The following is a 14,218-nucleotide window of genomic DNA, read 5'->3' as shown; positions in this document are numbered from 1 at the left end:
TAGAAACAAGTATTGACAACAGCAGATTGAAAGGAATTTCTATCACAGAACAGATCAAAAATTACTTATAAACCACTACTCTCTCAATTTAATATTTTATCAACCTGTTCCTAATGACGTCACTTTGCATATTAAAATCCTGTGGAATGCGAACAAAATTTGACATAAAATGTCGTAATTGGTAAATTTTCGTATGAAGCGTTTTGAAAAATGTTCCAATGTGGGTGAAATGAATGAAAGATGAGAACGTATCTATGGTTACTGATGTCTTTGACGTTGTCAATGATGGAGCATTATTGCAAATCAATCACATTAAGTGAGTTCAATCATGAGTAATTTATGCATGCAAACCTGCACCAACAACACTCTCATAACTTCTTACTTGAATCTAATCTGTGTGATGCAAATTTCATCATGAATCAAAGAGGAAAGTGGAACTCGGGGAGTTAGAATGATAATTCCGAATAAGTTTCGGTGGACCCTAATTCAATACGACTAAAGACTTTTACTACCAATAAAAATCTCCAATATTTTCACCCATGTCTGAGCAAGGACTTTTTGCTACTTTAACTATAAACTTCATGGCATAAATTTACTAATCGTAACTTGAACATTATTTGTTATCTTAAGACACGATAGGCAGAGAAGGATCACACGGCCTTCAACCAAACGTAAAAAAGTCGGAATTACCCGAGATGAATCAGATAAAGTTTATGAAAACTTTGCTGGGTAAAGTAAAGACTTTGATACACAAGGAGAATGATCTGGAGAGTAAGGAAAGAAACTCAGCGAGAGAAGAAAAAGTCTCAGATCAGCAAACGCCTATCGAAATCAGCGCTGAAACATCCGAGAGCAAAAAGATCTACGACACGTTAAACGACTTGAAGAGCAAAGACAAATCTTCAAATGTAATTTCAGTTCCAATAGAAGTATCAAAGAAGATAGCGAAATCAACTGACTTAGGAGTCCAAGGAATCAATAATGGTCATATGGATGACACACCAAAAGAAACCCGGGTTTTGCTAAAACCAATATCTCTTCAACTGGGGAAAAATTCCGAAGATAATAAAGCAATGACATCGATGGTTCCACTATTTTTACCAAAGCAAGTAATTCGTTTTAAAAGTATTTATTCCGACAGATTTAACAACAATCCCAATGGTCCAAAGATACCATTAATCATTCGACAACATGGGAGCAATATGGAACAAGGTGAAGATGATGAGAGGTTATACAAGAATGATGAATGGTCAACTGAGGATGATAGGGATGACAGACAGTTTTACAACGACGAGGATGGGTTGTACAGAGATACAGATGATATGTCAGAAGAGATAAAATTTCACCACAAAATTCCAACTGATGATAGATATCATCATCCAATTAAATATAATCCCGACAGAGTAGACGATTACGATGATGACGATGATGACAACTATGACGATATTGAAGACGACGATCTGAACGATGACAGAGCAGATTACAAAAACTCCGCACGCATGAGTGAGGAAGAGCGGCAAATTGCCAAAACCAGAAAACGTCTTTACGACATGTTACCAGGTAACGATCCAACATACACGTCAGATAATCGTGAATTAGGATATCCGACTCATCCTATAGGTTGGACGTCAATGTCAGAAACATTCTTGGATAACCCAAGATATGTTCAACAAAGAGCGATGTTGCCGTTTCTTGGAAATGCATTGGCTGGTGAACATGCTGACAACTCGAATTATAGGAATGTATTTATGATAGATAGAGGACTGGGAGCAAGACAGGTGTATGGTAACCCAGAGTTTAATTCCAGGTACAGTTCATTCGAACCATCAATGATGCGAATCAACACAGCTGGTTTTGCCGTTGGAGGATCAAACGCTCAAGCATTGTCACCAAATGAGGCCAGATTTATGCTACAAAACTCCGGAATTGATCGGTGGTCACAAAAAAACAAGATATTTCGTCCTAAGAATGCAGGAGTGTTATTGAAAGTCAACGGGCAACCAATAGGAGACTCTCTGAAATTTAGAGATCGCATCGTAAACGGAGTAGCCGTCAAAGGTAAAGAAAAAGTTATCAAATCAAGAGGCCCAATGGATGTTAAGATTACCAAGGCAACAGATGGCGTGCACGCGAAGATCGTGGACATAACAAGTAGAGATGACGTTAAGGTTTTAGAAACAAAGAGTAAAGTAGCAAAGGCAAATTAACAGATGCAATTGCACATTAGGGAATCGTGGAGGAAAAAAAGATACACAAAGATACATCAGAGATGCCACCGTGCATTAGAGAATCCTTGAAGAAACATGTAGGTACACCAAGATAAATTAAGGATGCCACTGTCTATTACAAAATCCTCGACTAACATTTAGGTACACACATTAGGATATAGAAGCTAATGTCTTTTGAGACAACATAGAAACGTTAGAACATCGCCTACATGGTAAGTACTTTGGATATAAAGTAACACATGTTCAAAACTTGTTAATGGCACAGGGGGGTTGCCTTCATTTAGGACAGCTTAAAGTCTCCTGAAAAAGAAAGAATTGTACTCAGTATTCTTAATTTAGCAATACTTTCACTTTAGACAGAATAGACGCGAGACTGTCTACTTTTAATTGGATATCTTGTTCTTTAACGAAATTGCTCTTGTTTTACATACAATAGAAGTAGCACTTTAATAGTACAATCCACTAAATTTTATTGGTTCAAATCAGTGTCCACGTTCTTATAATAACCAAATCAAATTTCCTAGCCCTACAAGTCGTTCGAGTTTATAAAAAATCTGATGACAATACTCGAACGAGATGAAGATGAAAAAAAAAGTGAATAAATTTGTATTAATAAAAGAGACAAGGGTTTAAAAATACATTTATCAAGTTTTCAATACTCGACATTAAAACAGTTTTTAAAACACAAAAACGGTAGTCCAATGTTCAACATGTGTGCATTCTCTGGCTCCAAATCAGTCCTTCAGTGAGCATGCGCTAGAATAGATCAAAGGGATATCACCAAAGTTCTGGAACATGCTCCCGCCCATTCACGATTATAACCAACGCACTGGTTCCTCAACATTAAAAGGATTCGTTCCAACGCCTGCGCTAGTTTGGTGACGATTGGCCAGATTGCTGAAATCGTCCCCATTTACTTGAAATGGATTTGATTGTTTCTGTTGGTTTAAGTTATTTTGTGGTGTAAAGAGCAAACCTGCAGCATTTTTACCACCAGAGGACCATTGCACTCCACCATTATTAGTTGTAGTTATCCCCTGTGGATTGTTAGGGGCAGGAGGATCACTTAAAGATAAAAGAGCATCAATGTCAGTTGGTTTATTTGAAGGAGGTTCCTCTGGTGGAAGCCTCGGAACAACTGATTCATCTGCTAGGACTTCATATTTGCCAGGTCGAAGTGGCTGCAGTGACAGAGGCTGTGAGCGATATCGTAAAGATGTGTGACGAGTGAATGGGTTAGAAGCGGCACCTTGCGGGCGTGGACGAGATTGTAGGTTAAGTTTCTTTTCTTTCTTTCGAATTGGTTCAACTTGCGGGGGATCCAAAGCAGCTGGTGCATTGCTTAATGTTGGACTGGAAGTGACACTTGGCTGAGGACTGCTACCTTGAGTGCTGGACACTGAGGTCTTCGGAGCTTGTTGAGGATCTTCCGTGCTGGCACTTGGTTTGCCCTCCAGAGCTTGTGGCTGTCCGTCAGATGTTGCTTTATCCTTGTTTGATGTTGTCCTCATACTTGCTTGCCTCTGACAAAGCAAATTAAAAGCAAAATTAATACAGAGAATCTCAAAAAAACCTATCAAATACCATGCTCACCTCAAAATGCTGTTCTTTCAAAGCAACCTGCTTTTGTTTCCTTTGTAAGCAGGCAGTGAACGCACAACCAACAGCATGACTCAACCTTTCACCCTAAACATTAACAGATTGTTGGTTAAATGACTACAGTAAAACAATGCCAGGTGGTAAAAAGTCACATTATATACATACCGTATCGCGCCTTGCACTAAAACATTGACACATCCATCTGCGAGATGTACCATCACGACTTATGTAACTAAACAGTTTCTCATTATATGGATCAGGAGTACAGAAAGACACCTTTTCAATGGTTTGGTCAATGACAAGTTGCTATGTAGAAAAATTTTTTCAATTACACTCAAATACATTTGGCAACGAGGTATTATGGTTTCAACGTAGAAAGTCAATAAATAAACAAAATGTTATTTAAAAAAATCAATTTTTGATGTTGGTTAGTTCATATTAGCAAAAGATGAACAACTTTTACAGTGTAAAACAATTTGTCAAAGTTTCCATCAAATGATCAACATTAAGGGATAATTCTTTTATAAAATACATTAGACAGACTTTTTACGTGTCAGAAGGGTTATGCTATTTTACTGACTTGAGAAAGTTTCATTAGAGTTAAGGAAAATATCACAAATGGTAATGTCAGGCTAGACCTGGTCTGTCAATTAGTTGCATTTTCTCTACAGCAAATTTTAAAGCAAGTATCAAAACGTGTTACATCAACCATTTTCTTAATGGAAATCAATAATTCATGAAAATTAAGCGAGGGGCTACTTTAGCTAACATGAATGTATAGGATTTTACCAACAAAATTATGTTTAATATAAAATATTACATAACTGCGAAAATTTTGATAACCATACTAAATTTTTCCTTCAAATTGCATACATGAGTCAATCATAAATGAAAGACAACATAGACCTGGTTATTTTAAATTCACAAAAGATTATATGCCAAATAAAAAACTCAAATTTAATTATAAAGCAGCTGCAGTCATTATTCCTGGAAGATAATAATAAAGTTAAGGAATAATAATATTAATAATAAATGTACATGGTTTGAAATCATAACAACTCCCAAATTGAATTTATGAACAGGACAATGGACATTCAAAATAATGAAGTCAATAAGCCTGTAATACAATTGCTTCATTCGAAATATGTATAGAAACTTATCAAAGAAGACTGCATAGTGTTTAACATATTAATCAGTTTCCTCAAGCATAGTAAAATATCTCCAGCTGTGCAAAAACATCAATGACCATTCTTATATAGTACTTATCATTCTAAAATCTTGAGCATTCTACTCAAAGTTTATCTGTTACGGTCAGTAAAAGCGCTTATCGGAATTATACGATATTCTTCAAATTTATATTTATATTGATGATAACACTTGGGTCATTAAATACTGCGTTTCTCAATTTGAGAAACAACAACACTACAAGACATCAATAAATTACCGATATTTAATGAAAACTGGTCCTCAAATGCATTATGAAACTAGACAAAAATTGTACAAAAAGCCCACAGTTTCACTTTGTTAAAGTACTCCAAGATATAGCAATCTCTGAAGCGTAAAGACTTTGTTGAAGAAAGTTGTAAACAAGAAGAAAAAATTTGTATTTTACAATTGCAAAGTGTATAACGTACGTATGCTTTAAAACGAATGTCATAATTGGTTCTTTGAACTTGATTTAAACCAAACGTAATTTAAGGAAACCAGATACTTCTAGTCACGAGAAGAAGAGCAATTGCTTTAGAATATGCTACGGTTGGTAGATGTAATGGAAATTTTATTACTGCCTATCGATAACTTGTTCTACTCAAGCTCAAACCTTTGTTTTGTCGTCGACAACTCTTATACAATCCTCTGTGACTAGTAGTGTCATTTTACGACTTCTTCGTCGCTTCTGAAAAAGGAAAATAAAACTTGAGATGTTCAACTATGGCAACTATATTCAACGTAAAATAATGAGCATTAAACACCTACTGATATAGTTCTAAAGTGGGCTAAAATACACACACTTTGTGAAAAGTACTATATTCTTTCGCGTTACAACTCACATTCTTTTTGAGAATTTTTGCTGCCTCGCTACATATTTGGGTTCCACGCGATTCAGCGACCTCTTGCGCACCGAGATACTGCGAGAAAAGAAGCAATCAAACAATGATTTTCAGAATTTTTAGCGATATAAAGCAAAGGATAACGAGTGAAATATATATAAATCGTCATTAAAGCTAAAAAAATGTTAATGCTCTACCTTCACCGGAAAACTTATACCGCCTGATTTAACTTTGTGACTGTCACTCTCCCATTGATGAGGGCGACAACTTTCAGGGACATGTCTTTGTGATCGACGAAAGCTAATCGCTCGTCTAAAACGTTGCATCCTTGCGCACACCTCTTGGCAACCTTACACACGTTTTAGGCACAATCGCCCTTTTTGTACACGTTGCTTACAAACACAGCAAGATAAGTCTTAACAAAATCGATGTTTGAGAACGGAAGCCTCTCCGCCTTTATTTATTGGGCGCATGGGAACGAGTATACGAACACTTCCGAAGGTGACGCATATTACGAAGAGTGGCCAAAGCAGGTGACCCAATCGGTGAACTAATGGCAATGGTAGTGGTAGTCTGAAACTCTGAATTTACCATTGGTTTACCAAGCAGTTCTTGGGGGGAATTATTTGTTGCGCTGATTAAATAAAAATTAATTGAACATGCATTTTTATGCAATGAAAAAAATTTCGGTAGCTTTCTATTACTAATTTAAGCTATTTACAATTTATATTAAATCTAAAAACGCAAATTATATTTATCTCTTGGCATAACAAAGTAGAATGTAATGGTAGATGCATAACAGATGATCCTATCCATCAACCTTGTGCTCATCTTTAGGATTATCCGACAACTTCTCAAGTTCACTATTGACTGCCTCTTCCTGTATATTTTTTATAATACTTGTGGCTGTGTATCCCAACACACCACCACCTACTGCAAATACAGTTCCAGCTTTGAAGCCAGCTAAAAGACCAACAGGTCCCCCAATAACACCACCTACCACAGCACCAACTGCAGGAAGAAGGACTGTTTTAAGTTTTGCAGCCTAAACAGAGCAACATCTATTTAAAAAAAAACACAACCAAAAATACTGCAACAAAACATATATATTTACATGACCAAGCTCCTGTGTTGCTTCATGAACATTGGCTTGGGCATTTTCAATATTTGCTTCAATTGTATCAACAGTAGACTCTTGCTCCTACAATTGGGTACATGAGAAGTATGAACAAAAAGTCTCATAACGTAATGTTCGTACAACACTTCATCTTATCTACTACTGCCAAATAAAACTCACATGAATCATATGAGAAAAGTCATGAATAAGCTCATTCAATTCAACCAAACCCTTGAAATAAACAATAAGACTGAACTCAGTTCATACTGTTGTACAACAAATGTGAAGTTCAATGATGATCTGTCTCTTCATTACTTTATGTAAGTCATCCCAAGATTTAACAGATGTTTCATCAGGATTAATTTGCACTTGGTTCATAAGTTTGCCTTAAAAAATGAATCCCAAAATAAATAAAGTTTGTACATGCACAATTTTATTCCGATCCATATATTTCAGACTTTGGCTTTTCTGGTTGCTTCTTCACCTTATAGTTATCCAAATCATTATATCTATATTCCGCACTTCATACCACCTTAAAAATGCCATTAAAGGTATGTATTGAAGTCTGCAGATTCATCTCAGACTTAAAGTGGAGCAAATCAATACCAACTTTATGCAGATAAAAGATGCCACTCACTGTGCTCCTTTCCTTCCTGGTGAATGACAATAGCTTCGGAAACAGTCATATCAAGATCATCTCTTTTATAATTGGATTGAAATTTCATAAATGACTCAATGGCTGCAATAGCTTTTGTGTAAGATGGGCCGACACGTTCATCAAACTCAGAAAGACTCTGCAAAGGAACTTGTCTTCTGGTTGCCTCCATGCCTTTCATGTTCTCTTTCAAATGCTTCAAAGAATAAAAATCAAAATCTAATCTGTCAATGAATATCAGTCAATATACCTTGGAAAATATTTTTTAAAAAACCTGCACACTGATCCTTGCATTGATTTGCTCTGCATTCAATTCTTGCCAAAGGTGTTCTTCACAATACTAAAAATGTACAAATAACATACATGTGTTGTTTGTATTTCACTATTCCTTTAATATGTTATGAATTTCTAATGCATTTGAACAAGACTAAATACAAACTTTTTCCATATTTATTCTGTGCTTCCGTAGTCTTTCCAAGGCTGTGGGGATGGTAATGTTTGTAAATGTACGCAAGGAGACATCAAATCTCTGCAGATTTGCTTTTGTATTTGATGAACTTGGCCTAGAATCCTTATCTCTCATGGGAAGGCCATGCTCAGCCTTGCCACTATCTGCCAGCAATGGAATGTCTACTAAAGCAGAATTTCATCTTTCACATTGTACAATACAGTATATGCACAGCTTAATCAATTAATTATAACATTCAATGTTTAATAAACAAAACATGAAATCTAGATACATACATACCTGATGTTTTTGAGGTGGTTGGCGAAAGGCTTGGCTTCTTACCCAATTTCTCACATGGTTCTTCTCTGTTTTCAAGAGATTTACTTATTAAGGTTTGCAAAATACTTATTTCTTTCAGTGCCTTCTCTTTCACATCCTTTATCTTCGTGTCAAAATCTTCCACATCATTTTCAATCACTTGCTCTCGTATATTGTCCATTTCTTGAATATTTGCTTTAAGTAGCTGAAGTTAAATCATCTTCTTTATTACAATTGTCATTGTTACGTACAATGCATGACCAAAACACATCAAAGCATACTTTGATTGTTCTCTCTGCATTAATTCTTTCTACATCAAGCTTTGCCCAATTCTTCCATTTTACATACTGCAAAACACAAAGTTTGAAAATAAAAATATTGATATAGCTCATATTAAAACAATACAGGCAAGACAAACTTTCTCAATGTTGTATTTGTGCCTTTCAAGTCTATCTAAGTCGGTGGGTAACGCAATCTTTGTGAATCTGTAAATAGCTGGCTCGAAACGCTTCAAAGGTAACTTCTTCACTGGATCACTGCTCTTGTTTAAACCACCTTCAATTTAATATAGTGGATACAGGCATTTAGTTACTTGATGGCTTAAAATTTAACCTCGACATAATTTACGTACTTTCATAACACAGTAAAAGAGTTTGAAACTTTACAAACAAGATTATTTTCAAAATACAAAGTAGTCAAAGGCACATTCTTGTACTGTTGTACACAGACAGTTTCAAAATATAGAAATAATTCGAATAAAACACCTACCTCTCAATTTCTCAAAAGAAGCCATTTTAAAATAAAGCAAAATTACTCTGTAATAGCTGTAAGACACTTAAAGACAGGCTTTCAAAGAGAAAGAAAGATAATTTGCATAAATTTATCAATTCTTCGACTTTTAGTATTGCAGTTAGACATGATACGATGTTAGATTTTACACATGACGATAATAGTAGTTTTTGAATACATATTATCATAATCAAAACAGAACAGATTGCGAAATCATGTAATATTATCCACACAAACAAAAGCTATTAAAGTTGTCACACGCCATTTTCTGTTTATGTTATGCTCGCCCCAGTCTTCAGTTCTACGCACACACATATTTTACTTCAAATTTCAAAAGAATTATAAAAACAGGTGTAGATCAAAGCAATTTAAGTTAGGAATAACCAAATAAACTAACTCTCTTATATGCAATGCATTGCCATATCATCAATGTTCCAAGAATGACACGTAATCTGTTAGAATTCCCAATTGCGTGTCACATTTTAATACCATTTTCGACCTTTGAGAGTCCCCTAATAACAAAACTAAGTGCTGATTAGATAGAACTCTTTTTCAATTCAGATCACAGAAATCTGATACCTTTATCCTTTTGTGGCATTAATGTTTTTGTATCATCATCATATGTCCAGTTGTGTTTTTGAGCCACTAAAACAAAATCTAGCATTAATACATGTTGGTTGACAGAAATTCATGTTGCCAACGACATGTCACATAACATTTAAACTTATGTACCTTCAAGTGCTTCTTGTATGGTCATTCCCATAAACAAGGAGAATTTGCTCACATGGATGGAAGTATATGCATTTTGCACAAGGTCGAAAAGATGTTCTCGTAATCTCTCTTCAAGCATCACCATTAAAGGTCTTACAACATCTGACCAATCTTGATGTAAGCCAGCATATATTCCGGCATAGTCTTTCAACCACATTTTCTTTCCAATATTCCAAATGTTTTGGAGTTCTGGTGTACACTATGAACAAATTTGTAATCAAGATAAATAATTGCATTTCTTGTGGCAATATAAACAACACAAACCGTTTTGATTTCGTCTGGTATTCTTTTCCATAGGAACTTTGCATCTTCTCTAATAAGGCAATAGGTTGGATTAGACGAGAGGACGATCTCTAATTACTAAATTCAATAAGAAGTTCTGACATTTTTAAAATGTACTTACAACTCATATCGAACAAGGTAAACAGCCAATTGTTGTGAATACGTTTCTGCAGTGGCTAAACCCTTAGAAAGTCACGACTTATTAGTAATCATTGATAATTCTTTAGTCGATCAAGTTCAAAAACCACATGATTACAATTAAATGAGAATTGAAAAAAAGTGTTTTCATTATAATGTACTCTGAAACTGAGACAAAATTAACATCCAACATACATTCAATTCATTTTGTTCAAATTTCTCCAAAAACGCGTCTAAAATCTTTGAAGAATTAGTTCGTGTCCCATTCGCCATGTTTGTTTGTCATGATCCATTACCTATCTATTATATGGTATAAGCCATGAGTATATGCCATTACCATTACCTATTAATACTTTCAGCCAATAATATTTCATAATGGTGAATTTCATCTTTTTCATCACGAAACAAGTAATTTTTGAAATCTATTGTTTCTCAATTAATAAATTTATAGAAGAGGACAGGATACTCCACTATTGATCATATTCAGAACATCCACACATGTGGAATATATGCACTTGTAAATGGAGCTATAATGCCTTATGTTCAAAAGCAAATACAAGGGAATTTTTACAAGCGCAATTTTTATAAGCAACAATTGTCTGTCCTCAATTTATAACTAGTGATTTTGCTTATGATGAAAACAGAAAACGTTTTTTCTTTTTAACGATATTTATTTCAGAGAAAGATGTGGGGAAAAGCACATAGTACCATCCACTGAAATGGGATCAAAATCGGGAATAAATTATATCATATTTTCACCAATCATGATCAGAAATCGAAAAAATTCCAACAATAAAATGCTATAATCTGATTGAAATCAGCCAATGAAATCAGGCATTTAAGAGATCCTAAGACACGTCAATCACTTTTCACACAGCTACTCAGCCAGATGCCCCAAAGACTCGAAAGTGAAAGGTAGGTTCGTGAAATTTCGTTAATTATTTAAAAAAATACTTCAAATATCAAGAATCTCGATGACAAAAGCCTTGTTTAATGTATAATTACGTACTGTTTTACTAGTAAATCTTTTCGTTGGTTATTTTTGGCGCAATTCAACGTTCAACCGCGTGTCTTCGCCGCTGTGCTCCTTCGAAAGCGGACCTTGTCATTATAAAAACGACAGGTTTGTGTGGTTCAATGTCTTTCTGATTTTACTTTAGTGTGTGGTCTACTGATGGTATTTGAAATGTTCTGGAGTGAAATTTTGTTAAATATTTTTTCTTTTAACGTGTATTTGTGAATCGATGTATTTTCAACTACAAACATGCGCGACTGACATCTTTCTCGTTTCAACTCAAAAATATGAACAAATTCAGGGTGAAAAGTCACAGTATGGTAAAATGAGTGGTATTCAAAGTCTTTCTTATTCCTTGGGTTAAGTTTTGCCAGTAAAAAGTGTTCTTTTGAACTAAAATTTGGAAGATATATGAAAAATATGAAAATGTTTGTTCATGTTGGACGTTGGACTTTTCCCAAGAGGACCCTGTCACTTGTCAGTATAAAAACGACAAGTTTGCATGTTCTGAAGTCTTTCTGTCGATTTTTACATAAGTATGTTGCCTATTGCTAGCATTTGGATTGTTTCGAGGTGAAATTTTGTTGAATATTTTCACTTTTAACGTGTATTTGTGAATCGATATATTTTCAACAGAAAACTTGCGCGACAGCCATCTTTCTCGTTTCAACGACAAAATGTGAACAAATTCTACCTAAAAATATACAGTATGGCAAAACGAAAGAAAAGCAGAGTATTCCTTACTCCTTGGGTTGATTTTTGTCGGTAAAAAGTGTTCTTTTAAACAAAAATTTCAGAGATATGTGAAAAATATGAAAATGTTGGTTCATGTTGGACGTTGGACTTTCAATTAAATTGCCGCCTTTTTTTGTTCCGCGTGAAAACGAAGAACACCGAGCATAAATTATGCAAGAATGACGAGCCTGACTATGAAAAACAAATTTTTGAACCGCAAACGCACTAAAAATCTTAGTGTGGAGTGGGGTACAAGCAAAAAACTTTCACCTTATAAGTAAATTCAAATAAGTAAGCCTTGAAGAGCGCTTACAGTCAATCAATCACCAATAAAAATAGTAATGTTAACTACACTATTTGATTACTTTACACAAGTTATCATTGAAATGTCATTGACTATATTTGGAGCATTTTCCGATAAACGTGTTTAAATTCTATAGGAAAAGATGCAAATTGTCTCTTGCAATTTGACTATGAACAATTATGAAGAACTTTATTACGATTCGTATTACGCAACCGATTGCGTATCCTAAAGTTAAAAAGTGAAACAAAAAAAAACGACTAGTTATGGAAAGAATTGGAAGAGAATTATAAAGAGAAGTAAGGTAGACGTTAGTTGATTGCCCATTTATTTTATATAAAAATGCTTTAAAAATTTTTTATTGTAATAATCTTCAAGACTACAAATGGGCAAAAACACTGAAACTCATTTTGTTTAATTTGAATTGTGGTTAGGGTTCTCAAATGAAACAGACATTCAGATTGAATGTATTTTTAGAGATTTACTTGTGCACACATTAAAAAATGTTTTTTTGCAAGAACAAATAGCGTGGTCTTAACGGGTTTTTTTACTATACAATCATATTGTTTTCATATTTTGCTGCAAGTACATGACTGCTATTTTATAACCAAAAGCAGCTTTACAAGTTTACGGTAAGAATGATTGGGATAGTCATTCATTCGATAGCATATAAAATAATAAAAAAGTTTATAAGACTTCCTTCTTTTGAAATCTATAAAATATCAAAAGAAAATCATTGGAAGAAATCTAGTCATGAAACCAAATCTAAATGTGGTGAACCTATTGTACGTGTCCAAATACTGGCAGCTTGAAGTTTTCATTTTTCTACTATTTTGATTAAATATAAGTAAAGCCCAGACAATGAATGCTTACGATCTATATGATCTGATATCGACGTTCAATGGAATATAAAGAGGTCTATACGACTTTTTTCTATTTTAAAATATATAAGACATGAAAAGAAACATATATTGGAAGAAATCTACTAATGAAACAAAAGTAGATGTTGTATAAACTTTAAAACAAATGTTGCTCGGTTTATAAGGATTGTCAGATAATGGGTGAAAATGATTGTTGTGCATGATCGATCGATATAAAATCGACGTTCAGACCAAATAAAGAAGTTTATACTACTTCCTCTTGAAATTTCCAAGATATCAACACTTCATTGAAAGAAATCTATTCATGAAACAAAAGTAAATGTAATACTTGTCCATAAATCAGCAACTTGAAGTCTTCGTTAGCGTACCATACCTTAATAATTAATCAAGTAAGTTATAAGTATTGTTGTAAATTTATTATGAAACTAAATGCTTGAGAATTAATGCAAAATGTCTGCAAGATGTCCAGAATATTAACAAATCTACACAAGAGTTGTTGTAGATTTGTTAATATTCTGGACATCTTGCAGAGATTTGCCAAATCTACATTATTGGGAAGAGGTCACTTCAAGAACCACGAGTTAACCATTGGAAGAGAATTCAAGAACGCAATATACGTGATCACTTGGCCAGAACGAGCACGAGTTTTGAAAGAGTTAGAGAGAGTGAAAATTAGGGAACTTTTATGGACCCATAATTACATTTTCTATTGTCAGTGAAGGGCAAGCAAGGGTAGCACTTTTTCTTGTTTTGGAAGTTCATTAATTCTTGGACGAGCAATATCTTCCATTGCTAAGGTGCTTTATTGACTCTTGTAAGTGAAGCTTTGTTGTTGGGAATCCTGGTCGAGTTTTTGAAGGGAGCAACATCTTCCGTTGTTGAGGTACTTCAGC

At 34.5% G+C, this 14,218-nt stretch overlaps 4 protein-coding genes and 1 long non-coding RNA gene across 6 annotated transcripts; 2 read left to right on the top strand and 3 right to left on the bottom strand.

The window, feature by feature from the left end:
• Positions 1-9: 9 nt before the first annotated feature.
• LOC124452630 lies at positions 10-2,710 on the top strand. The gene is made up of 2 exons (XM_047003208.1): positions 10-316; positions 631-2,710. The coding sequence occupies exons 1-2, from the start codon at positions 241-243 to the stop codon at positions 2,205-2,207; spliced, it is 1,653 nt and encodes a 550-aa protein (XP_046859164.1). The 5' UTR covers positions 10-240; the 3' UTR covers positions 2,208-2,710.
• On the bottom strand, positions 2,607-6,344 carry LOC124452634 (numb-like protein). Its single transcript, XM_047003213.1, has 6 exons — positions 6,073-6,344; positions 5,876-5,953; positions 5,647-5,721; positions 3,993-4,133; positions 3,822-3,914; positions 2,607-3,751 (listed from the first exon to the last, which is right to left on the bottom strand). Exons 1-6 carry the CDS (start codon positions 6,199-6,201, stop codon positions 3,044-3,046), a joined length of 1,224 nt encoding a protein of 407 aa, XP_046859169.1. The 5' UTR covers positions 6,202-6,344; the 3' UTR covers positions 2,607-3,043.
• Positions 6,345-6,539: 195 nt separating this feature from the next.
• On the bottom strand, positions 6,540-9,465 carry LOC124452632 (syntaxin-17-like). 2 transcript variants are annotated; one of them, XM_047003211.1, is made up of 11 exons: positions 9,182-9,465; positions 8,832-8,968; positions 8,695-8,760; positions 8,396-8,618; positions 8,087-8,280; positions 7,922-7,987; positions 7,630-7,843; positions 7,308-7,378; positions 7,173-7,223; positions 6,990-7,076; positions 6,540-6,920 (listed from the first exon to the last, which is right to left on the bottom strand). In XM_047003211.1, exons 1-11 carry the CDS (start codon positions 9,204-9,206, stop codon positions 6,684-6,686), a joined length of 1,371 nt encoding a protein of 456 aa, XP_046859167.1. In that variant the 5' UTR covers positions 9,207-9,465; the 3' UTR covers positions 6,540-6,683. The 2 variants fall into 2 exon arrangements, with proteins under 2 accessions (XP_046859167.1, XP_046859168.1); XM_047003212.1 differs by having other exon boundaries at positions 8,087-8,277.
• On the bottom strand, positions 9,367-10,700 carry LOC124452635 (COP9 signalosome complex subunit 8-like). The gene is made up of 6 exons (XM_047003214.1): positions 10,589-10,700; positions 10,377-10,438; positions 10,238-10,286; positions 9,935-10,172; positions 9,782-9,847; positions 9,367-9,714 (listed from the first exon to the last, which is right to left on the bottom strand). Exons 1-6 carry the CDS (start codon positions 10,664-10,666, stop codon positions 9,629-9,631), a joined length of 579 nt encoding a protein of 192 aa, XP_046859170.1. The 5' UTR covers positions 10,667-10,700; the 3' UTR covers positions 9,367-9,628.
• Positions 10,701-11,098: 398 nt separating this feature from the next.
• Positions 11,099-12,745, top strand: LOC124453346. Its single transcript, XR_006951056.1, has 3 exons — positions 11,099-11,308; positions 11,414-11,516; positions 12,584-12,745. It is a non-coding gene; the product is annotated as an uncharacterized LOC124453346 (long non-coding RNA).
• The last annotated feature ends 1,473 nt before the right edge of the window (positions 12,746-14,218 follow it).

Source organism: Xenia sp. Carnegie-2017, unplaced genomic scaffold (assembly GCF_021976095.1).
Source record: "Xenia sp. Carnegie-2017 unplaced genomic scaffold, XeniaSp_v1 HiC_scaffold_25, whole genome shotgun sequence".
Lineage (NCBI taxonomy): Eukaryota > Metazoa > Cnidaria > Anthozoa > Malacalcyonacea > Xeniidae > Xenia > Xenia sp. Carnegie-2017.
The sequence above is the reverse complement of the archived record's forward strand: the minus strand, read 5'-3'. Positions and strand labels throughout refer to the sequence as shown.